At 52.3% G+C, this 25,550-nt stretch overlaps 1 protein-coding gene across 3 annotated transcripts in view; it reads left to right on the top strand.

The window, feature by feature from the left end:
• The window catches only part of DRD2 (dopamine receptor D2), a 66,645-nt gene that overhangs the window by 30,593 nt on the left and 10,502 nt on the right, over positions 1–25,550 (top strand). For 2 of the 3 annotated variants that reach the window (XM_021102112.1, XM_021102111.1), the window contains exon 2: positions 21,265–21,580. In XM_021102112.1, the coding sequence (XP_020957771.1) occupies positions 21,296–21,580 (285 nt within the window). In that variant the 5' untranslated portion in view covers positions 21,265–21,295. 3 annotated transcript variants of the gene reach the window in all.

Below are 25,550 nucleotides of genomic sequence, written 5' to 3'. Positions count from 1 at the left end.
GCCCTGGGAGGACGGAGGCTTAGCGCTCCTCCAGGGCAACCACGTGTATTTGTCAGAAAAGGAAACTGAGGCCCACAGGTCACGTGGCTCGACGTGTGGGCACAGCTGGCCTCCTGTGTCTGTTCGCCTGGTCGCCCATGTGCACTCAGCCCCAGAGTTCCACCCGCGTGCCAGGTGATAGCGGTTTGGCGGGCGGGCTCGCATTCCTGGGGGTGCTGGCAAAGCATCTTGTCGTTTTTTTCCCCCCAGGGCGTGATACAGAAGCCTTGAAAAAGAGAAAGAAAAGGCTTTCTTTCTCCTGCTCTCATAGCCACCTTCATCATTCATGTCCAGCTTCCAACAAGGAGGGGCCAGAAATTGCAAATTTCAACTGGAAACCCAAGGGGGCAGGCCGGGAAAGGCACAGGAGCCGGAGAGGATTTTATGATTTTAAAAAAACAGCCTCTGGAAACTGTGCAGTTACCTGTGCAGCAAAGTGAGGACAGAGGAACACAGGACAGCCAAGCAGGGAGCAGGTCTCTGGCCCTCGCCCCATGCCTCTCCCATCCAGGCCCAGTGCGTGCGTGCGTGTGTGTGTGTGTGTGTGTGTGTGTGTGTGTGTGTGTGTGTGTTTAGGGGGGGCTGCTATCTTTGGGGGGAGGAGAAGAACTGGGATAGGCTGGAACTTCCCAGGGCTCTGACATGCTCCAGGGTCCAGTCCCGAGGGCTCTGCGTGCTCATGCGCCGATCTGTATTCTGCTCAGTGCTCTCGGCTGAGTTCTAGCTCCGCTTCGGTCAAGGGTGCCAGTGAGATCACAGGTGGCCCGTTAGGGTTTCTGTGACACCAGCACGTATGGCGGGGCCGGCGGGCAGGTGGGGAAGTGTGGATGGCTCTGTGCAATTCTAGGGACAGGCTGCTGCTTGATAGAGTCCTGTCTCCACCACCTACCAGCTGGGACTGTGGATACATTATTGATCCTCTCTGGGCTTCGGTGTCCTGAAAAAAATGTGGGACATGATGAGAATTAAAGGAAAGTAACTATAAAAGGAGTTATCACTATGCCCAGAACACAGCCGATGATTAAAATGACTGGTATTTGAGTTCCCGTTGTGGCTTGGTGGGTTGAGAACCTGACTAATATCCATGAGGATGTGGGTTCAATCCCTGGCCTCGCTCAGTCTGTTAAGGATCTGGCATTGCCACAAGTTGAGGTGTGGCTGCAGATGCAGCTCAGATTCCATGTTGCTGTGGCTGTGACGTCAGCTGGTGGCTGCAACTCCAATTCAAACCCTAGTCGGGGAACTTAGACCATATACCGAAGGCGTGGCCTTAAAAAGAAATGGAATGGAACAGAACAGAATAGAAGAGAATACTGGTATTGATCAATTGGCAGATATTCATTTGCCGCTTTCTCCTTTGCCTCCTTCCCCTTGCACTGGATCCTGCCCTTGCACTGGGCAGGGCACCTTCCTGACACTCGGTCTAAACTCCATCCTCGGAGGAATGGATGGAGAACATCCTCCTTGTCTAGGAGGTTTCAGCATCCTTGTCTGCAGATGGGAGCTGTGGCCCAGCCCCTTTTCCCAGACATCCAGGTACCAGAAGTGCCTCCCACCTGGCCATTCAGGGCACCACACTGGGATGTCAATTTTTGAGATAATTTTAGACTTACCAAAGAGTTGCAAAAGTAGTGCTGAGAATTCCTGTATACCTTTCACCCAGCTTCCTACAATGATAGCATCCTACCAAGACACAGCATAATTATGAAAATGAAGAAAGTAAGGTTGGTTCAATGCTGTAACTCATGGACAGGTCTTACTTGCATTTTGCCAGGTTTTTTTTACTGATGCCCTTTTTCTGGTGCAGGAGCCAGTCCAGAATCCCACACTGCATTTCGTTGTCCTATCTCCTTTGTTTCCTCTAACCTGTCCCTCAGTTTTTCCTTGTCTTTTGTGATCTTAAGACTTTTGAAGAGTATTGGACAAGTACTTGCAGAATGCAGGATGCATATTTGAAACACTCGTGATGGAGTGAGCAGTGCTGAGTTCCGTCGTACTTTCGTACTTTTGCACTTTCTCGTGCTTCTCTAGACTCCCAGAGCCTTTGCTTCTGCTAGAAATTTGCCCCACAGTGTGAAAGATCCCATTCAGCTACAAAAGTGGTAGGAAATGCATTTGTTTAATATGCCACAGGAGTCATGTCACCTCTCAAAAGTGTGTCCTCATTCTGACTCATGCTGTCCGGCTTGTGCTCACTCAGGAGCCTCGGGTGTTGAGCTGGCCCCTCTGTCCAGATGGCTGACTCCACGAGAACAGGGGGATTGCCTCTTTTCAATTCTGTACCCCTAGTTCCAAATCAATGCTGCGTGGAATAAGGGTCACAAATACACATTGAATAAATAAGCCATCAGCATCACCCCCAACCACCGTTTATAGACCACTCAGGAAATGCATAGAACAGGCAGACAGGCTGTAGACATGTAGGCATGTCATTTCCTCAGTAGCCCTGTTCAGGAGATCAGAAACACACAGAAAAGGCTAATGTACTGGCCAGACAGGACAGTAGAAGCCCTCTTGCCTAACACGGATGATTGACCCCTTGAAAAAGTCCATTGAAGAGAAGATGCGTTAAAAAAGGATAATTCAGGAGTTCTCATCATGGTGCAGCAGAAATGAATCCGACTAGCATCCGTGAGGACTCTGGTTCGATCCCTGGCCTCGTTCAGTGGGTTAAGCACCCGGCATTGGTGTAAGCTATGGTGTAGGTCGCAGACGTGGCTCAGATCCTGAGTTTCTGTGGCTGTGGTGTAGGCTGGCAGCTGTAGCTCTGATTGTATCCCTAGCCTGGGAACTTCCATATGCCACAGTTGCGGCCCTAAAAAAGCTTAAAAAAAAAAGAATAATTCAAACATTTCATTTTACCTTAGAACATTTGTGTACATTAATTTATCAGACTTTTGATGTATACCTTGAGTTTGAGCCCACCAATTGGAGTTTTGCCTCAACTTACTTGTATTAGAATCCTCATAATACTTTCATAATACTTTATCTATTTTTGCTTTTTAAAGCCAGAGCAAAGATTTAAACCTACAAAAGAATATCTATATAGTCTCCTAGATCTTTGGAATTTTTAGAATTATCTCATCCACATGTGACTAGTCAGGATTTTGTAAATGATTTTTCTTTATCAAAAAATGTTCCCAAGCCATTCAAATTACTTTGTAGGGAATCAATGTTTTAATTTGATATTCATGTTTTCTTGCTTGTTAAAGAGTGGACTGGATGAATGGCAATTACAAGGACAACTAGCACAAAGGGTTTTGGGACTAGGTCTAACCAAAGAGAAAGCAGGTGTCCTGGGAGAGTGGGCAGAGCACAGCCTCCTAGAGGGAATATGCTGTGTGCTGTGGGCACTGATCTGCACCCTTTCCTGATCTGCACCCTTTCCTGAGAGAATTATCGGAAAGTAATGCCTGATCCCATGATCCAACAATGTTGGAGAGCCTGTAAAGTGTCTCATCTTTCATCTCAATCTGATTGTGATTTGTGGGGCTCTCACTTCGTGCCTGACATGTACCAGATGCTGGAAGAGCCTAAGAAAACTAAGATACAGATCTTGCCATGAAAGCACAGGAGATAGAGTTCCCACTGTGGCACCACAAGAGCCATGGCAGTGTCTCTGAGCGCTGGGACGCAGGTTCGATCCCTGGCCCAGCACAGTGGGTTAAGGATCCATCACTGCTGCAGCTGTGGTGTAGGTCACAACTGCAACTTAGATCTGGTCCCTGGTCTGGGAACTCCAAAAAAAACCAAACAAACAAACAAACAAAAAAAAGCACAGGAGATGGGAAGAGACAGGTTGCAGGTTTCGATACTACAAATACCAGGAGATACAAATCCTACATGTGAGATGGAAGAGGAATAAACAAGTAATTCTCCCTGAAGGAGATCACGGAAGTCTTCTTGGAGGAGGTGGCCTCAGGGACCATCAGTGAGAAAGAGATTTAGAAGAAGCAGGGACCACTGAGCATCATCCTCTTAAAAATGGAAGATGCTGTTTGAAATGGAAGCCAAAGCTACCGGTGGGAGGGAGGGGTGGGTCTATCTGTTTATGGTCATTACCATCCATTCTGGGGTCTCTCTCTCTCTTTGACCAAGTAAACCCTGGTATATTTGTTAGAATTACAGATTAGGAAGGAAGGTGGGGGGCAACAGAACCAGTCTTCCCTCAGGGAGCCCAGCACGGTGCAGGGAAAAGAAGGCAGCCAAGACAATGTGCCGGCACCTCTCCCAGGCCAGCGGCATCCTGCCTATCAGGCTGGTCCACGAGGTAAACTCCAGACCTCAGTTTGTCACATGGCAGGAAGATGGAACGTTTGGTCTCAGTCTTTGCTGTGCACCCCAGTTGCTGAAGAGATTACCACTTCCTGGGCCACGAATGTAATTAGATGACCAATCATCAAAAGTCTATAGCAAAGGCAGACTTCGGGGAGAGAGATTTGTTTTTATTGTGTCCCTTCGAATATCAGCCAGGCAGCAAGGGCCCCAAGGGAACCTGTGCTTCAGAAATACTAGGACAGGGGCTCCAGAGAGAGGGCTGAAGGCTTCAGACAGGGCTGGGGAGTGGTAGGAATGCCTCTGCTTTTTCCAAAAGGCACCGGTGTTGCCTAAAGCCTCCCTGGCCCTGTGGGTTCCCATCTTTCTGCTGCCACCAGCCTTAATGGCAAGGATCAGGTGAGAGGGGACCAGAGCACTGTTCAGACACAGCCTTTGTAGTTCAGTAACTCTGTTACCCTGGATACTGTTATAAAACAGAGGATGCCAGCTTACGTGTATGTACTCTGGCACCTGGGCATAAATAGTGATCGAGCAAAACCAGCTGGGTGTAGGGTTATAAGGATCGGTGGGGACTGTGTTAACCTCGAGGGCACTGTGCCCCCCAACTGGCTGGGGCAGGTCGTGGTGAGAAGAGAAGGAGGCTTGCCAGCTGGGGCCTGCGGGGAGAATGCGGGCGGTGGGAGCATCGGGTAGCTCCTTCCCCCCACACCCCCTTCCATCTTTGGAGTCAGTGCAGAATCAGCCTCTTCCCCATCAGCTGGCCCCTCCTGTCTCTGGCAAGGGCCTCTGCCTTCCTCAGTCAGTGTGTGGCCTACTGAGCCCAGCCTGTTATTGCCTTGCAAGAATGCTGACCCAGTGTCACCAATAGCCTGTTATTTATTTATTTTTTTTAATGGGAACCTGTATTTTAATGTGAAATTTCCAAATTTTGGCAACAAATGGCAATTTTTCCCTAATGCTTTGGAAGCCCAACAAAACATACCTGCAAGCTCAGTGTGGCGCATAGGTCACCGGGTGGCAAATTCTGGTGTGAAAGGGTTAACTAACCAATGCTGAGTCTCTGCTGCGAGGCTGGCAGAAACTAGGACTAAGTAGAAAGGATTTTACCAGCCTTCCCTGGCCAGCCTCCACTCTTCCCATACATCCATAGGTTGATCCCATATTCTAGCATGTTCGGGGCTGCCTCAGGGCTTATAGCAGGTGGCTTGTTGTAGGAAGATAGCCGGTTCTGTCTCTCAGAGACCCACGGCTGAGACTGCTGGGACGGCGACTTTGTGTATGAGGGTGCACGGCTTGCAGGTGGAAGCTGAGGTGCCTGGGCATCAGCAGGTTATTTTCACGCACTAGGCAGCTCGAGCTCATCCCGGAGCAGAGCTTCCCCTCCCTCCTGCCACAGCCATCACAGCTCTCCGTCAGCCTGTGCCTCGGGGAGCTGTCACAGCCTCATTACCACTAATTCATCTTCACTTAGTGCATCAAAAGGCTGGCTGATTTATCAAACTGGGTGGGTGCACAGGAAGTCTGATTAGTGATGTTCTGTTGTTTGCCATGTTGGACGCAGAAAGCTTAGCTCCGCTCTGTCCCAGGAGTCCCAGGATAAGACAGGAGTGTTTATGTTCTGCCTCAGATATGCTCAGGATCGGAAGCCAGCGTGACAACTCCAGCCAGAGGTGTTTCCTTAGTGACGATCCCGATGGGGCACTTCTTCCACGTGGCTCTGCTTCCCTCCCTTTCCCTCTCCCCTCCTCCTCGCCCCCACTCCACAGATGGGTCACTGGATTTAAGAACCCAAAAAGGCCTGGGTGAGCTGGGTTTCTGGCCCCACGCATCATCTGTTGTGGCTGGGCAGCTCTCCTGCCTCAGAATTCCCTGGTCTCACGAACCATTCCTGGATTCAGATTATTGGCCTCTGCTGTTGTCTCCCAGGTCGGGCGGCTGAACAACAAATCCAGAGGTTCAGCCCTTTCCCCAGACTCCTGGGGAAGAATAGGATGGGAAGAACCCCCCGCCACACACACACACAAAGATTGTCTGAAGAAGCAGCATCTCACAAAGAAATGCAGCATATACAGCCTCACCAGTATCCACTCAGAAGCAGAAGAGGGTGAAGTTTTGAGTGCAACCCTTATAAAGAAAGGATTGCTTCCAGGAGGTGACCAGGCTAGGTGGGATTGAGTATGTAGCAGGTTCCTGGATGGCAGCTATTGCCCATCTCTGCTGGCATATCTCTGGGGAGTTGAACATACACAAGAAGTTGGATGAATTCAGGAGTTCCTGCTATGGCACAGTGGGTTAAGAATCCAACTGCAGGGGCTTGGGTGGCTGCAGAGGTGTCAGTTCAATCCCTGGCCTGGCGCAGTGGGTTATCCAAGGGCACTGGATTATCCTTCTGCCTGTCAGACACCCACAGTTAGAGGAAGCAATGCAGTGCTGATTGTGGCTTGATATCCTCACAGCATCTCCCAGGTCTCCTTGGGTGCCTGGCCCACCTCTGCAAATAAGAATAGAGACATTGGGTAGTCATTGCATCTGGAGAATTTATCAGGGAGGCTCCAAACCAAGTAGGGCTTTTCCTCTATGCTTTGTGGGTAAGAGTTAAGGTTGCTGCAAATCCGCATGGCCCACGTGGAGAAGCCCATAACCAAGGTCACCTGCCAGGTGTCCCCAACAATCTCGCTCTCAGCTCAGGCTCTGTTTGGGGGGAACTACATGGTAGGTGTGGCTAGAGTTTGTGGAGTGTTCAGTCCACAGAGAAATAAGGGGTCTCTTTTTCTTAGGGCTCTTCATTCTAGCGTGGGTTGTCTGCTGGGAACTGGCACAACCCAGCACCCCCAACCTCAACTCTGGCAGCTGTAGCATCCCTCCCAATATTATTCCAATGACTGAGCCTCTACCACTTCCTGGCCCCTTCATTTGCATTTTCTAAGTTAATTTCATAACGATTCCAATGAAAAGGGATTAATTGTCTCCATATGGCAGATAGGAAAACTGAGGCCCAGAGCTATGACAGGGTCAAGGCCACACTACTAGCAAGTATTGGAAATGAGACTGAAACCCAGGCTCCTCTAATTTAAAAAAACAAAAAACAAAACACAAAACTTGGGCCACATTCACTCCTCTCCTTCAGAAGGATAGAAGGAAGCCATGCCTCTTTATTTTCTGGTCCATCACTGCTTAGAATAGCCTCAACTTTGAGGATGGGAATGGGGGGATGCAGTACCAGTGGGCACACAGCTTGCACTCAGGACTCTGCCCGCTGCTGAGACTGCCCTTTGCACCTGCTTCTGTCACGTGGGAGGGGAAGTCAGGGGCTCTGTCTGGGACCCCCAGCCTGGTGCTACGGGGACACTGCCCCTGCTGCCTCTGTGGCTGTACCCTGTACTCCTGCTCTGAGGTGCCAGCAGCCCAGATGGTATCGGTGACCCCCAGATCCGCAGTGCCAGCCCCCGTTGGTGGCTTTGCCCACCTGCTCCACAGAAGGGAAGAAAATGCAGCAAGGAGCTGGAGGGAGGTGGGCTGAACTGGCCCAAAGGGATGAGCCCAGCGGCCGCCCTCCTCCTCTGCTCTACCCAGAACTCAGCGTGTCTGTCCATCCTCTGCCTCACTCTGTCCAGGCAGCCTGATGCCTTGAGGACCCCAAGAATGTAGATTTTTGGAAAACATCCAGTCACCTAAGGGCACTCAGGACTCTGAGGAAATGTTGTGGCCTGGACCTCTGCTTCCCTCCAGGCTGTGAAGGGTTCCCAGGGAGCCTCTGTGGTCACCAGCCGGAGACCTAGCAGCCCGCTGAAGTGAGGCCCTGGCCATCTCCTTGGAGGAAGCTGTTGCAGAGGCAGAGAAGCACCGGTCTCTTCGGTCCCCCTGGGCCCTGGACCGCAGACCTCACTCCCGCCTGCTCTAGACCTGTGCTAGACCCAGATTCCGGTCCTGGTGTCAGGAGAAGAGCCTGGGTCACATAAGGTCCACATAAGCACCGCACATGGGTGAACTTGGGCAGATTACTCACCCTCCCTGGCCCATTTCTTCATCTGCAACATGGAAATGATATCTAATCTCATAGGGCTTCTTGCAGATTAAATGAAGTGCATATGCACTGCACTTCACACGGTGACCAGCGTAGACCAGGAGCCCAGCTGTGCTGCTACATTTGTCATTAAAGTGGGCATCCACTCCCCAGCTCCTGTCTCTACCAGCTGAGCCACCGTCCTCTGTGAAAGGGGTTAGAGAGCATCCTGGGGACAGGGCCCAGGAGGGATGGGGACAGGGCAAGGGGCTGTCAGGCCTGACTGGCAAGAAAAGAAGCCAGCATTATAAGAAGGGAATAGAATTAGAGAGTTAGCCTGGCTTACATTTGTGTTTTCTTTTTTGGGGTGTGGGTGGAAGGTTAGGGTTAAGAAGCAGATTAGACTTTTCTTCCAACTCTTTATGATAGAAAATTTTAAACATATACACAATTAGAAGGAATAATACGAAGAACCTCACCGTATCCATCACCCCGCTTTAGCCACCCTCAGCTTACAATGAATTTTGTTTCATCTGTACCATCTCGCATTGTTTTCACATAAATCCCAGACATCGTATAATTTCAACTGTAACTATTTCAGGGTGTATCTCTAAAAGATAAGGAAGGTAAAATAATTAACTGGAATGCCGTTGCCACACTGAAAAATTGTTATCAATAATTCCTCAATATCATGAAAAAGTATACTCTTTAAATTTTTAATTGTCTCATGAATGTCAGGGATCATTAAAAGTTGGTTTCTTTTTAATGGGGAGTCACATAAGGTCCACATGCTGCAGTTGGCTGATTGGCTTTTAAGTTTCTTCTATGAGAGAAACTCGTTCCCCACCCTCATCTTTTTCTTTTGTTTCCTTGCAGTTTATTTTTGGAAGAAACCAGGTCATTTGTTCTGGCGCATTTTCCGCAGTCTGGATTTTTCTGATTGCATTCCTGCGGTGAAATTTTACCCTCAAGTCGTCTTTGAGATACCGAGGACACCAAATCTCTATTTGTGTGGGTGTCCTGAAGTTAAAGCTTGTTTGCCAATGCCCACCCTCCCCCCGCCCCGTTTCGTAAAGGGCTTTAGGCTTAGTGGAAAAGAAATGTCCCCAGGGCCAGCCTGCTGGAGCCGAAGGATGGGGAGACGTGGGGCAAGGGGCTCCCCGGGGGCCCCAAACAGTGTGATGGATGTCGGCTGTTCCATGGCCTGGCTCCTCTCTCTGTTTTGATCAACAGGGGTGTCTTTTCATAAAGCAGAGCAATTTTCTGCCAAATAGCGAGGATTGTTTTTCCTCTTTCTAGAGCAATAAGGTTCGGGATTTGTCTCCCTCTTGACTTTCAAGAGCGTGTTTTCTCAATTCTTTCCTGAAATTAAAGTAAAGGTCAAGGCTGAGACCCGGCCTCCCTCCTCCTCGGCTCCGGCTGGTGAGTTGGGCAGCTCAGTGGACCTGCCTCCGGGAGGGACTCCGTGACCCGGCCTGGCCCCCAGGGCAAGCCAAGCTCAACTGCCCAATTTCTTGTGGGGGAAAATCGAAGAGGGAGAGAAAGAGAGAAAAGAAAACAGAAAACAGTGCCAGCCGGTAGCTTTCTAACTTAGATTCCCTGAGCAGCGTCTGTCTAGGTATCCTCCCGCTGTGTTCTCTTCCCTGGGGGGCGGGCAGAGCCCCATACCCTCCCCACCTGCCTCCCACCTGCCGGGTTTCTCCTCCGCATGGAGGGAGCTGCCCCACCGGGCTGCCCCTTCTTCTGCGCGGTGCTGAGCGCCCAGGACTTTTCCTGGGCAAGCAGCACAGACAGAACAGAACTGCCACCCCACCCCCACCCCCTGCCACTGAGCTGCTGTGCTCCCCCACCCCCTCCCCACACTGAGTCACTCCAGCTAACAGTTAATTAATTTGTGACACTTTGACAGGTGGTGAGAAGACATTTTTACGGAGCCATCAAAATCCACAGGGATGGGGCTGTCAGCAGACACCCCTTCCTGCACGCACTCCTCACTCCCCTGTGAACCCGGGGACCCCAGGCCCAGTCCCTGGGAGACCGGGGACGAGGCCAAAAGGTCCTGAAGTCCTCTCCAGGGACTTCACAGGGTGAGGGACACGTGACCAGACCCAAGGACACTGGCCACCTTGGCTAGAAGCAGAACCCCAGAGAGGGTGCCCAGGATGAAGGCGCAGAGGGGAGGAGGCCCCGGCACCCCCGACTCTGTCTCCTGCTCCTGAGCAGAGTCTCACTCCCGGTTTCCAAATCTGGGTGAGGAGCTGCTTGTGCTCCAGCCTCTCCCTGGGCACCCCCGCCCCGGCAGCTCCTTAGAGGGGCCAGTCTCCTGGGGCGGATGTGACTTCACACCCACAGGGGGCGCTAGCCTAGATGCAGTGAAACCCTGGGCCTCCCCAGGCTTTCCTGTAATCCTGAAGCCTTTGCCCCCAGCTCTGTGCTTCCCTTTTCTGCAGAATTCGGGCCGTCTCCCCACCCACCTCCCCACATCCCTGCCCGCACCTTCACTCAGGGCATTCTCTTGTTCTTTAGGCCTGTTTGCCCAAGGATGGCCCACCTGGACGGTTACCTGGATGACCTTCCACCTGCGGGGCATCCAAGCCCAGCTACGTGACTAGGACCCAGAGGGCCAGGGAGAGATCTCAGAGGAGGCTACCAATACCCCTCAAGAGGGATCCAAGGGAGAAACAACAACCAGGGTAGACCTAGGGGCCGACTCCACGCTGGAGTGAGGTCCTGGCTCCCACGGACATTTATTGAGCGCCTACAGTTGCCAGGAGCTGTGCTGGGAGGTGAGAAGAACATAAGACAAGACAGGTGTGATTTGTACTCTGGTGTAGCTCACAGTTTGGCAAGAAGCACAGACTCTAAACAAATAATTAGACAAGTAACAGCTTAATTACACCCCTGATAAGTGCCACCAAGGAGCATGTGTGCTGGGAGAGCTTTAAGCAAGAGGACAGCTGAGCTGGAGCATCAAGGAGCTTTCCATGGGGAGGGGCTGTCATGAAGGGCGAGGAGGTAGAGGTCAGCCAGGACGGGGTCCTGAGCTCAGCTTGGGCTGGGCTTGTTGGGAGCTGGGGCGCTGGAAACCCAGGGCAGGGAGCAGATGCTACCTATGCTGGTTGGCCTGTGGCTCTGGTGACAGGAAGCGGAGTGAGTGTCCCAGAGCAGGTTCTGATTGCTGTGAGGTGGGAGGCGATGCCTGGCCAGGTTTAAGTCCAGGGAACTGTGGGACCAGCTATCCAGCTGTGGGTTGGACCACTAGAAAGTTCTAGAGACAGTGCCCATTCTCCTGGTTCCAGCTGGGTGGGGCCAGACACAGCTAGGCAGAAAGAATGGGAGAGAGATTTACCCAAGCTCTTCCACACTTTCTAAGGAAAGCTGGGCCATTCTCCACGTAGATAACCTGTCTGTTCTGCTTCCTGGCCACCCCTGTGGAACTCCAGGTTGGACCAAGGAGAGGCTCTCCAGGCCTGGAGGGCCACCAGGGGGTGGTGCACGGCCTCCCCTCCCCCAGCCATCTCAGGCAGCTTTCCCCACTAGCCTCGGTCTCTTAAGGTGGTCCAGACCTGTCCCCTGCTGCAGCACTGAGGCTCTGGGAGGAGGGGGGACAATAGCCATGACACGAGTCTTACTCCTCAACTCTTGAAACCTGAGCATTTCTGGAAGCTGGACCTTGCCTGAGCCCGAGGGGAAGGGCCCCTTCCCAACAACTGGGAAAAAGCAAAGGGCATTTCCTCTAGCTGCTACTGCCCGAGCCAGACCCACAGCCTGGCCACCCAGCTCCGCTGTGGGTGTGGACCTGGGATGCTGAGGAAGATGCTCAGGGCAGGAGAGGCTGAGCTCTGGGGGGGCAGGATCCCACCCCACCCCCGGGACTCATCCCCCCCATTCTCCTTCCCAGCGTTCCTCTCCACTCCCCCTTCCCCTCCTCCGCAGGTTCTTCCCACCACGCCAGCCCCCAGCTGGGCAGACGCTACTCCAACCACCATACCAGCCTCCCAAAGTCTGGGCTCAGAAGGCTCCGGAGGCAAGGCGGCCTGGTCTCGGGGCCCTGGGACCCCTGCGGAGGCTGCCTTCCTGGGATGAGAAGGGGAGGCCTTATTCCCTGACTCTTCTCCATGTTCCTTTGGAGAAGGAAGGAGTGGGGGGGCTTCTCCCACCTCCTTCCCTCCCCGCTTTGTTCCAGATTTTCCTGAGGCGCTGGGGAAGGGCCAACCCCCCACGTCACAGCCTGGACCTTTGTCTGGAGGGGAGGAGGGTGACCTGAGTCCCATGGGCCTGGGGAAGAGCCCCTTACCCCTCACTCCCAGTCCCCGCCCTGCTCCTGTCACTCTGGCGAGCTGCTTTGATATGCAAATGTGAGGTGCTCTTCCCCCTCTTCTTTTTCATTGAAATTGCTTCAAGTCTCCGAAAAGAGGGGAAAATGATGTGTTTAAGACAGCAGTGTCTCACCCGCCATCGAACCTGATAAGGGATTGTTAAATTTTAATTAGACAATTTGATTCCTTCAAATGCCAAACTCAGGGGAGGCAGCACCAGGGAAACAGGCTGCTTCAATTTCTGCTGCGCGAAGGGTTCCTCAGCCTTGTCCGTCCTCCGGGCCTGGCTGATGGGATCAAAACCAGAGAAGGAGGAGTTCCCTTGTGGTGTGAAAAGTTAGGGATCCAGCATTGCCACTGCAGTAGCTCAGGTCGCTAGTGTGGTGCAGGTTTGATCCGTGGCCTGGGAAGTCAGCCTCGAACTGTGGAGCTTCAAGGGAGTATTTTTCTTCCAACATACTTGTGAGATGCTGTTTCTGTTTGCAAGCTGGGGAGTGACTGGGAGAGCAGCCCATCTCCTCGCTGCGACATCTGTCCCCCCAGTCCCTGGTGCATTGGATGGTGGGCTGCTGGCCCGGGCCACCTCCAAGGGCCAGCTCAGCCGCAGGTGTCTGTCTGGGCTCACACATTGTTCCGCAACTTGAGAGCTAGCTAATTTTCAAATTAGAGCACACACACAAGATGCTAGACGGGGTAAAGCATCTAGGGAAAATGGCAGAGGTGCTGAGGGCTGGGCACCCCGGCCCTGACTCCACATTCCTCCTGCCCCGTCAACCCACACAACCCCATTCATCCCAGACGTGGCCCGAGGAAGCTCTGCTCTCTTGGCTCTAAAGAGAGCAGGTGTCACGGCAGACTGGAGTTCAGCTGCATGGAAGGGGTCATGACGATCAGAGTGGATGATTCTGGAAGATCTTTCAGAACGTCTTAGCCCGTCTGCGCTGGGGCAGGGCGATGAGTCCTGGAAACTAGGGACCAGGTGATCTCTGGCCCTTTGATGGCCCTAGGCTTGCAGGCCACCCCCACAGGTAGACTTTCCCTGGACTCCTGGCTCTTTCCACCCCCTGCCCCCACACCAGGGCAGCTGAGAAAGAAGAACCTAGGTGGCCCCAGAGCATGCTTTGGACCCTCGTCTGTGAGCCTCGCCAGGGAGGCTACAGTGGGCAGCAGCCCCGCTTTGCCACCCAGGGAAGGGGGATGGTCCTCTGGGGGAGGGGTAGCCACTCTGTGAGTGCGGCCTGGCTTCTGCAGGTGTCTTTGTCAGCTCGGGCCGCCTTAATAAAACACCCTAGACGGGGTGGCTTAAATTTGTTTTCTCATAGTTCTGGAGGCTGGGAATCTGAGATCAGGGGGCTAACGTTGCCAAAACTCAGCCTCTGCCCACTGGTTCAGAATTAAAACATGGAGACAGAGTTCTAGGGGAAGGAGAAAAGATAGCTTATTGCTTTGCCAGCAAAGGAGCCCACAGCAGACTAAAGCCTCACAGACTGTGCCCTCCGTTGGGAAGAATTGTGGGGAGTTTTATAGTAAAAAGGAGGAAAACAGGAATCTTGATAAGCATCAGGGTTGAGGGCAAATAGACCGTCTTCTTTCGTAGGGGGAATCTTAGCCATCAAGGCTGGTGTCAGGAGATCAGGGCACGATCCTGGTGGTGGTCTTCTGGGTTATTGCCTAGAATAATAGTACTTGCGAAAAGGGCATGTTGATCAATCGAGATTGGAACAAACTGGGAAAGTTCCTGAAAAACATCATATGCTCACGCTCTTCAACCCACAGGCAGTTGTGCTCAGGGTGCCTCATCTTTAGCCTATGGGTGATTGTGTTTGGGTTGCAGTTAAGCCAGGGAGAAGTACAAGGAAGGACTCTAAGCAGTTCGGTTTTAAAATGTGCATTTTTAAAAGAAGCATAAGGAATATCGCTTTTCTCTTAGGTGCCTAAGATGCCTCCATCCCTGTGTGTCTCCCTCGAAAGGGAACCAGGATCCTGCCCCAAGACTGGACTATTGTTCCTTGACTACTTCTCTCTTTGTCTCTGCATCCCTTCCCTTCCCTGATCAGCAACTGCCTGAACTTGCCCCTCGGAGCTCAGGGGAAGTCGTGGCAACTGAATGAGGCCCATTTCCTAAAAATAAACGGGAGACACAGAAAGGCTTTAGTGCCCAAGAGTCCCAGAGGGTGGACAGTCAGGATCTGGTGAGAGCTCCCTTCCTGGCTTGCAGATGGCTGCCTCCTCACTGCGTGCTCGCGTGGCAGGGAGAGAGAAAGGTCAAGCCCCCTGGTGTCTTCTTAGAGGGTCAGTCACCCCATCCTTCCTGAGGACCCTACCCTCATGACCCTCTCATGACCCAAGGCCTCATCTCCAAGGACCATCGCGGCGAGGGTTAGGGCAGCTATGAGTTTGGTAGGGCACAGTTCAGTCTGTAGCAGCAGGCTCAGATCGTCCACCCCTCTCCCGGGAGATGGGACCAAGGAGCTAAGCCCCAAGAGCTAAGAAAAGGCAGTGACCATGCATGGACGTGGAGCTCACTAAGTGCTCATTGATTGGGGACTGTGATTTGGGACTTTTATGCACGAGGCAGAAACCACCTGGGAGGAAGATGGAGGTGGCATGTGGAGGTGGGTGAGCAAGTTGATCATATTTTCATAACCCCAAATCAAAAGGCTTGTTCTAACAAAAGACATTTTTTTAATAATGTGCTATGTTATTTATCTGAAGTCTTATGACTGTAAGAATAGCTCTTCTTGGGTTATACAGTTCATTAATCTCCTTTTTTAGAAAGAGCAAGAAATTTGGACCCTCCTGGCAAATTCAGGGTGCCAGCTGTTGTGTGGCACTTCCCACTGATACGAACCCTCAAGGAGGCTTTGAACTCACCTGGCCTCTTGGGACCTAGGACCCAGCCAGACTTACCTGGAGCTTTCACCTCCCCCAGCCGGCCCAGGCTCTGACACGGATGGAGAATCTTGCAGGGCGGGTATCTGAGGGGGTCCTCCAGGTGCCCCTGGAGTGAGAAAGACCAGAGCCTTTGTGCTTTGTTCTGACCGATGGCCCCTGGAGCCCTGGGCAGAAGGAAAAGAGGAAGGAGGGGGCTGGGGCAGGAGCAGGGGGACCCTGGGGACCCTGGGGACCAGCAGGTTTGCTCAGGCCTCCTGAGAAATGCCGGGAGGTTACTATATATTATACATTTTAAGGTGAACAGCCTCTCCAACATTTTAATGTCTCTGAAATCAGAATGCACCCCATCTTAAAGCTGTATCAGAGTTTGATGGCATTTTTTTTCTTTCCTGGTGGTAGGAAATGGTGCATCTTACATTTAATCCTGTCTTAGAGTCTACAAGATATAGCGAATGCTCTTAGTCTCTGCTATAGCAGGTGGGCTGGGAGGGCTGCCACCCCATCCTGAGTTGCTGCATCCTTCTGCACCTGTGGCTCAGGGCTACACGTTACCTCTTCTTTCCTTCATCCCTCCCCACTCCCCAGGGGGTCGATTGCTGCATCTTGGGACTCCTTCTCCCCTGGTTTAGACCCCTCCTTTCCAAGAACAAGCCACAGGAGGCAAAAGGGTGTCACAGGAGGAGTCCAGCAGGACCACAGACCCTGACAGGCTGTATTCGGACAGCTCCTGTCACCTCATTTCTCAGAGCCTTAGGCTTGTTGTCTGATGGCTTGGTTCTTTGAATTATTTTTCCTTTTTTTTTTTTTTAAAGATTTGGTTTTTCCATGAAGGTTTACCTGTGCCAGCTGCATAAGCATCATCTTACTTAATCCTCACGATAGTAATTGCTTTCCCTATTTTGCAGATGGGAAAACTGAGGCTCAGGAAAGCCAAATAATCAGGTCAAGACCCTGTAAGTAAGGAAGCACCGGTAAGGCTAGGGCTGGGGTTGCACCAGGTGTCCTGGTTTTCAGCCCCCTATGTTATACTAGTCTCCCCTGTGCCACCCCATCAGTGGGGGTGGATTTGCTGACACCAGGACCCCCCCTTGGCCTGATGCTCTCTGACAGCTAGCCAGGCAGCCCCGTGGGTGAGACACGTCAGCCCCAATTAGGAAGCTTGCTGAGGACCCAGGAGGGGCTGGGGCTCACTCTGGCCGCTGGTTAATAGGCTCTACAGGCATTTAGGCATGTTCCGTATTTTCCCACTTTTTTCTATAGTGTAATTATATTACATTTGTATCAGCAAAAAGCAACAAGAGCAATTGAGAATAAATGCTCCATTAGAAAATTAAATGCAATGAGGCCTTTGCAGCCTTGGGTGAGACTTGCTCTGCAGAGTAACCAGCACCACAGAGGATTATGTACTCACCCCAACCCCTCCCCGCGCCCCCCACCCCCTTGCAATTGCCATTGACATTGTACCTGTAATGTAAGTAATGTAAGTCTCCGCTGAAGTTCTCCCCTCTCCAGGAAGCCTTCCGTGACTGGGAGTGCTGGCAACTGTTTGCATCTGGGTCCACCCTCTCAGTGATGGTCCCACTGCTGAGGAGAGATGCCTCTCTCAAGGTCATGCCCTTTGCCTGGGGCATCTCAAAATCTGCGATGTTATGGGAGGAAATGAAGATTTTGTTCGTTTGTTTTTTTAGGGCTGCACCCACGGGCATATGGAAGTTCCCAGGCCAAGGGTCCAATCAGAGTTGCAATTGCCGGCCTACGCCACAGCCACAGCCACGCCAGATCTGAGATGCATCTGCGACCTATACCACAGCACATGGCAACACCAGATCCTTAACCCACTGAGTGGGATTGAACCTGAATCCTCATGAATAATAGGTTCGTTACTACTGAGCTATGGCAGGAACTCCAGGAATGAAGGTTTTGTTTGTTTGTTTTTTAAAGTGTAGTTGATGTACAATGTTTTGTCAATTTCTGCTGTATAGCGAAGTGACCCAGTCATACACACACACACACACACCACACACACACACACATTATTTTTCTCATACAATATTCCATCATGTTCTATCCCAAGAGACTGGATAGAGCTCCCTGTGCTGTACAGCAGGACCTCTTTGCTTATCCATTCTAAATGTAATCGTTTGCATCTACCAACCCCACACTCCCCATCCATCCCACTCCCTCCCCCTCCCCCTTGGCAACCACAAGTCTGAGGAACAAAGTTTTGACTGTGTTGCGTTAATTCAAGCAACTGTGCAAGGCTCGCAGGGGGTGTCACCTGAGGCCTCTGCTGTGACTGTGAAGCAGTTCAACCTCTCTGCTGCCCTGTCCTGCTTCCTTCACTGCCCTGCAAGTCCTAATCCCCAGAGCGCCCTCCAGTGGATCCCCCACATGCCGAATTCTCCTTGGTCTGCTTTCTGACCAACATGTAACACGCATGATATTCTTGGGCTGCATCCCTCATCTGTCACTTGTTCATCTGATGGGCTCTGTTAGCAGTTACATTTCAAGCGTGTGTGTGTGGTGTGTGTGTGTGGTGTGTGGTAGGGGGTTCTTCCCAGTTGGACTCACAGAGATTTTGATTCAGTTCTGCAAACAGCTACTAAACACTTACTATCTGCAAATCACAGCATTAGGAGCTGGAAGAGAAAAACAAGAGAGTTTAGCCCATAAAGAAAATAAGACATGGGCAAGACACAGTGTAAACCTTGAGATAACTACACCCCCATGAACAAAAGAGATGTACAGAGGGAGAATGTTCTGGAACAGAACCGGAAACAAATCCATGCAAGGAAGGAGGGAGATGGCCCAGCCAGGAGGACTTGGGATGGATTCTAGGGCAGAAGGGCTCTGAGCAAGTCTTGCTTTGAAAGACGTGTAGGGACTGGCCGGTAGGGGCAAGGGAAAAGAAGTTTTCTAGAAAACTTTTCTGATGTGTTGAGTGGCGATAAGAATCACAAGCCGTAAAGGTTATTGAAGATAAATGAGATAGCATATATATGTTAAACTTGGCAAACTATCAGATCCTTTCAAGTAGATGAAGTTACTATCGTAGGATCGGATCGTGCTGCAGAAACAGAGGTCTGGTTGGACATGGGGAGTGGGTGGGGTGAGGGAGACAGGAGCTGCGAGTCCTCATTAAATGCCTCGAGCCCTTTCCAGAGAGGAGCTAAAGATGTGGGAGGAGGGGCAGAGAGGGGCCATCAGGGTGGTGGGGGAAGGGAGTGTGCCTCCAGGTCTCCAGGCTCCTGGCAGTGCTTCTTGCCCAGCAAGCTCATTAGATGCTGATTGAGTAAATGAATGGCAGGAGCAGCCCCTGTTGCCTGATCAATACATTCATACAGGTCTCCTGCTGTGTGTTCCACTTGCAAAGAGGCACCAGTGGGCTTGGCAGAGTGAAGGGTCAATATTACCCGGTGCTTCACAACCTTGGAGCTGGTAGCCTTGTTGCATGGGTGACATTAGGCATTTTCTTTCTCTGAGGGGCTCCAGAGTGGTGGTGCTGGCTTGGACATCATCCATCTTCTGAGAGCTGGCAGAGCAGGTGCGTCAGAGGGATGAAGGTGTGGAGGTGGGCAGACCTTCTCCAGGGGCCCCCTCTGACCTGTTGTAGCTGGTGCGCCCTCCTCTCTGATCTGGACATGGTACCACCTTCAAACCAAATGGCATAAATTGCCATTTGGGTAACAAAGCACCCAGAAGTCGTGGGGCTTTGTGTGGAATGCTTGAAATACTGATCGTTTCGTTCCGCTGTGTGAAATAGGAACACTTTTGTTAGCAGGAGAGCCAACCATGTTATATGTGCATTATGTTTCAATCACAACCAAAACACAGGCTGTCAAGCTCATCAATGCCCGCTGCCTCTCAAGCCTGCCTCTGAGCCCCTCTGCTTTTTTTTCTTAGTGAGCAACATCGCCAAGCCTCTCAGAGCAGAACCCAGTGCAGAAATCTGGAGTCATCTCATCTCCTTTTCTCCCTGCTTGCCTCCAGCCCCACTCGCACCCTGCATCTACCCAATGGCCAGATTCCACGAAATTGACTTTCATGTTAGCTGCTGACTCCCAACCCTGCTCTCCACGCTTATTCCCATGCCTTCATTCAGACAACCCCCACCTCTTACCTGAATTGTATCCATGACTTCACACCCCTGTAACATCCCCTCTGCACTGCACAGCCAGCAACCTTTCCAAAACACCAACCCAATGGTGTTCTCATTCCTCTGTACCCAGCGGCTCCGAGCTTATAAGACCTGATCTGGCCCACGAATGGTCCTCCAGTTTAATTTTCCCCAGCTTCACCATCATGCCCTACATTTTTAGCCACATAGAATTATTTGCTGTTTGGGACTGTGCTGTGTGCTCTGCTGGAACATCTCTCCCAACACGGTTGCCTGGCTACCTCCTCCTTCTACTTGATCTCCAGTGATGCCTCCTTCAGGAAGTCTTTTCCCCCGAGATGAGCTGCCCATTCATCAGGGCTCTCAGTGCACAAATGCAGAACCTCATCAGCTCTTCTTGGGTTCCTACAGCCTCCCGGCTGGGGGCCTGCCACCCCACTTAGCACCACGCTTTCATTCTCTATATAGCGGTTGGACTCTTCTTGCTGAAAGGCAAATCTGCTCACGTGGCTCCTGCTTCCCTTAAGGTCAAGTCTAACCTCCATGACTGAGCCTGTTGCAGCCTCCAGTTCAAATCTTGCCAAGCCCTCCATGCTCCAGCTATCCCGAATCTCCTGCCAGCCCTCCGACGTGGCATCCACTCTCCAGCTCTGTCATGTCCACATCTGGCTTCCCTTGGCTGGACCCTTCCCCTGACTCCCCAGTCTTTACCTGACAAATTGCTATGCATCCTTTAGGTGTCTGTTGAACATCGCTTCCGCAGGAAAGCCTTCTTTGAATCCCTACACTTCGGGTGTGTGTCTCTCTCCCCATTTGATTTCCTAGAGCCTAAGACTCCTAGACTTAATTGCTTGGTTAATTGGCTATTGTTTCTTTTAGAATGTGAGCTGGAGAACTGCATCTATTTTGTTCCTGCCTACGTTTCTAGCATTATACAGAACAATGTTCGATAAATATTTACAGAATCAAGAATGAATGATGGCATATTTCTATTCTCACCACTAGAAGTGAAACTCCTGACTACTTTGTCTTAAGTGTGTAGGGCCTGGGATGTGCTTAAGAAGTTATCTGTTGAGTAAATGGATGAATGAATGATCAGCTCTTTTCAAGTTCATTTATTTAATTACACTTAAAAAAAATTTGTGCTTTCTCATTTGTTTTACCTGAAAGAACTTGTTAGCAGAAAAGTGTTGCTGGCTCCAACGTTTTAAGATTTATTTTTTTGTCTTTTTTTGTTTGCTTGTTTTGTTTTTTAGGGTCGCACATGTGGAGGTTCCCAGGCTAGGGGTCAAGTGGGAGCTGTAGCTGCCGGCCTGCACCACAGCCAGAGCAATGCCAGATCCAAGCCACATCTGTGACCTGCACCACAGCTCACGGCAACTGAGTGAGGCCAGGGATCGAACCCGCAACCTCATGGTTCCTAGTCAGATTCATTTCTTCTACGCCACCACAGGTACTCCAAGACAATTTTTGGGATGCAAAAGTTCAAGTCCTGAGGCTGGCAAATTCTCTTTTACCAGCAGGGGTGGGTCTTAGCCCCGGAGCCCTCTGTGCCAGGCAGCATGCTTTGCAAGGTCTCCTGCTCACTTCCTGTGTCCGTGTCTCCTGCCCAGAGCCTGGCCACCCCGTGGCCCCGCTGCCCCAATGGATCCACTGAACCTGTCCTGGTACGATGACGATCTGGAGAGCCGGAACTGGAGCCGGCCCTTCAACGGGTCCGAAGGGAAGGCCGACAGGCCCCACTACAACTACTATGCCATGCTGCTCACCCTGCTCATCTTCATCATCGTCTTCGGCAACGTGCTGGTGTGCATGGCCGTGTCCCGCGAGAAGGCGCTGCAGACCACCACCAACTACCTGATCGTCAGCCTCGCCGTGGCCGACCTCCTGGTGGCCACGCTCGTCATGCCCTGGGTGGTCTACCTGGAGGTAGGTCTGGGCCCCCACCTGCTCCACCGCCCTCCCCAGGAGGGTCTGGGCTCCTCAGTGATTCCTACCGAGAGTGCGCCTTCTCCGGCGGTCTCTTTGGAACCTTGGCCTCGGTCTTATAAAATGGGTAGATCCCAGCTACCGGGTACGGGGTGCCTCCTGAGGGCCGGGCCTGGTGTGTCCGTGACCCACAGCATCCTCCCACTGCGTCCTCGCAGCAGCTTATGATGGGGAGCCAGAGCGTCAGGGAGTTGGGTGACTTCTCCAGCCTCCCGCAGTGGCTGGAACTCAGGCCCCAGCATTGGTTCACGAGGTCATGTTGAAAAGGGGGGTCATAGATGAGGATCCCCAAGAAAGGGAGAGCCTTGGGCTCCCAGGCCTGACAACTTCACCCCTCTCCCCACTTCCAAACAGGGGCTGCCGCCCCAGGCTCTCCTCCCCGCCGTGTGTCCTAGCCTGCGTCTGGGACCTCTGGCCGCTGTTCACCACAGGCTGCTGTGAACCCTGCTGTGCCCCCCTCTCCTCAGGAGGGACCCCATGGTGACCCATTGCTTGGCTGAGAACAGAGCCCAGCTCTGTGCCCAGAATAGTGAGTAGGCAGCCCCCGAGGGGGGCCACAGGTGCGTCACAGACACACACTCAGCAAATACACTGAGTGATCCTGAGTCGATACCAATCTTCTCACTTTAAGGAAGAGAAAGCAGAAGCTTTGAGAACTTGCCCGTCTTCACCCCGATCACACGGCAAAGGGAGGAACCCTGAACTGGGGATTCATGTGCAGGAGGACAGTTTGCTGAGCTGGCAGGCAGAGGAGGGAGGGTCTGGGGGACTGGGGTGGGCACAGGCTGGATCCTGTCCTTTTTGCTGCCCGGGGTCCTGGGAGTCTGGGTGCAGAGGAGGCTGACCGGGCATTCCGAGAAGAGCCAACGCCAGGGTCACTGAGATCTCTGCGCCATTACCTCCCTGCCTTGAACAAGAGGGGGTGTACCTGTGCCATGGAGGGAAGCCCCTGCCTAGGAGGAAAGGGCTGCCACCTTTCAAAGAGAACACGGAACGTTCGTAGTTTGAGCGGAGAAGAAGCCTCTGGGAGAAGATGCAGAGATGGCAGGAGGGGGTGGTTTCCCTGCCTCCACGTCCCCAGAGACTCCTGGGCCACCTGTTGTCACTACCACGCTGGCCCACAGGGAGCTCTGGGCCATCACTCCCTTGGTTTCCTTTAGTCCAGCCAGGCTGGAACTTTCAAGATGACCAGAATTTTAAGAGAGAATCAACAAGAACCAAACAATAGATATAATACAACCTAAAAACATGCAGGTACCGCCAGCCAGGGGTCCAGTTCCTCCATGACCACACGTTTGTAGGGACCCCTAGGCTCTGTTCATCCTGTGTGCTGTTTGATGGCCGATCCCCAGGGAATTGATTCTTGGGCCCATTCCCCTCCTGCTCCCTCATAAAGGAGGTTCCCAGGCCTCAGCCCATCTGGCAGAAATGACAGCGGCCAAGCCAACAACCTCTCTCTGACACGGAGAGGATCACGATGCTTACGTCATAGTGTTGTTTGAGAATCACATGAGCTGAGATATGAAAAGCACTTAGCATGGCAGCAGGCACAGAGCAAGCACTGTGTGAAAGTAGCCATGACAACGAAGATGAAGATGGCAGGAGACAGCCTTGCCGCTGCACATCGAAGGCCCCGCCCTGTGCCCAGGCAAAGAGGGTGCCAGGGAGAGGCATGCTCTGCCCAGGGCTCTGGGCACAGGTTCTGGGACTTCCCAGACGCTCTAAGGGAGGGCAAAATCTGCACACGAGGACTCCGGGAACCTGGAGGTCCTTCACGCAGATGGGTTAAACATACCCATTCATATCATTTAAAGGTGAAGCTCAGAGTTTTAGGAGAGGGTGGAGAAGAGCATCTCGGCGGGCAGTGTTCAAACTCTCCCATCAAAACGAGAGCTGGACAGTGGGCCCCGCCCTCAACATGGTCTCCGCTACTTATTGTCCCTAGAGACTGTCCCAAGCGGAGTCCCACTCCATCCCAACCTCCTGTTAAAGCATCCTCTCAACTATACACTGTACCCTCTCTAAGAGACACCCTTGTTGTCCAGAATTTTCCATCCTGCTCCATTTCTAGTGATGTTAGATGCCTCTGATAGCCTGCCACGTTGGCACCCGGCTAGGTGGACCGGCTGTGCATCACTGATCCTGCTCAGCATGTGGAAAGCACATTGGTTTTGGAGTGAGAGGACTGGCTTCAATTCCTGACTCTACCATTTTCTATCTGGGGATGGTGAGAGAAGAGAGCCAGGGCCCACCTGTCTGCCTGGACCATTTCAGCCTCACAGCGCTCTGAGCGGAGGGTTTCCGGGGTCCACTTTCCAGAGGAGCAGATGTGATTGAGAAAGTGAGCCCACTAAGCTCGCAGTTATTTACTCAGTCAACGTGTAGGAGCACATCTGCATCCTGCCCAACCCTGGGGCTGGAGTCCAAGGCCCTGGAATTATCCAGGAGAGGGAGCAAGGCGCTTGTACTCCAGGCAGAGAAAAAGTGTGCAAAGCCCTGGAGTAGGGGACTCTTGGGGGGTGGGAGGTACCTGGCTTGAGGTTTTGGGGAGCGGTGTCCTCCGAGGTCTGCTGTCACATTCCATAGAAATGAGTGTGAAGGAGTTCCCGTCGTGGCACAGTGGTTAATGAATCCGACTAGGAACCATGAGGTTGTCAGTTCGATCCCTGGCCTTGATCAGTGGGTTAAGGATCTGGCATTGCCATGAGCTGTGGTGTAGGTTGCAGACTCGGCTTGGATGTGGCGTTGCTGTGGCTGTGGTGTAGGCCAGCGGCTACAGCTCCGATTAGACCCCTAGCCTGGGAACCTCCATATGCCGCAGGAGCGGCCCAAGAAATGGCAAAAAAAAAAAAGACAGAAATGAGTGTGAAGCGTTTAGAACCGTGTGTGTGAGACACACAGTAAATGCTTCGTGTGTGCTAGTTAATGTCAGGGTTTAGCCAAGCCAGCTGGAGGCCCGTCCTGCAGGTCTCAGTCTCAGGTGAGCGAGAATGCTGGTGAAGGGTGTCCAAAGGTGTGGAGGAAACAGCACTGTCGGGAGGAGGGGGGACCAGCAAACCTGGGGGCTGGTCCTCCCTCTGCTACTAAATCACCAGGTGATCTTGGGCAAGTCCTTTTTCCTCCCCGACCCCAAGTTCGTCTCTCCTGCAGTTACAGTTGCTCCTATCCCTCTGTGTGTTTCACATAAGCATCTCCTCTTTCGACAAGCTACACGGTCCCTTCCAAGGCAGCGCGGGAGACATCATAGGATGTCCAGCCCCAAGAACTTGCTGCAAACTCCAGCCCTGCTGCATGCCAGCTGGGTGCACCCTCTGAGCTTCATCCCCCCACCCCGCGAGGGGCATAAGCCACCCTCTCTTGCACGGAACAATAAGTGAGGTAAAGCACGTGCCACAGTCGATGCTCTATCACTGCTGGCCACCAGCGTACTTTCGTGTGCCTTTGATTCAACGGCCCCCAACTGCATTCCAGAGCAGTTTCTCCTGGGACCTCAGAGGAAGACCTCCTTCTTCTGAGCTCCATTCCAGAAGGCTTTGTGGGGGGTGGGATTGAGAGCTCTCTAAAGACTGTGTCAGGATTGTCACCACTGTGCCCAGAGTCTAGGACAGAGCCGGACACAGTACATTGCCCAATAAGTGTATGGAAGAAAGAAGGAAGGCAGGGAGGATGAAGAAGATTGCCCGGTAGCTCAGACCTAGATCCCCAGGGGCATGAAAACAGCTGGGACATTGTAGTCCCAGGAGGGCATCAAGGTGTGGCACAGAGCAGGTGGTGCCCTAAAGGTAGAGTCCGTTGATGCCAGGGAAGCCCCTTCTCCCCCCCCTCAACCTCTGTGCCCCCTGGACATCCAGCTCCTGCCTGCCCGCCTGGCCAGAGCTTGGAAACCCACGCTCTATGTGAGCTGCAGAGA

This window comes from Sus scrofa, chromosome 9 (assembly GCF_000003025.6).
Source record: "Sus scrofa isolate TJ Tabasco breed Duroc chromosome 9, Sscrofa11.1, whole genome shotgun sequence".
Lineage (NCBI taxonomy): Eukaryota > Metazoa > Chordata > Mammalia > Artiodactyla > Suidae > Sus > Sus scrofa.
The sequence above is the reverse complement of the archived record's forward strand: the minus strand, read 5'-3'. Positions and strand labels throughout refer to the sequence as shown.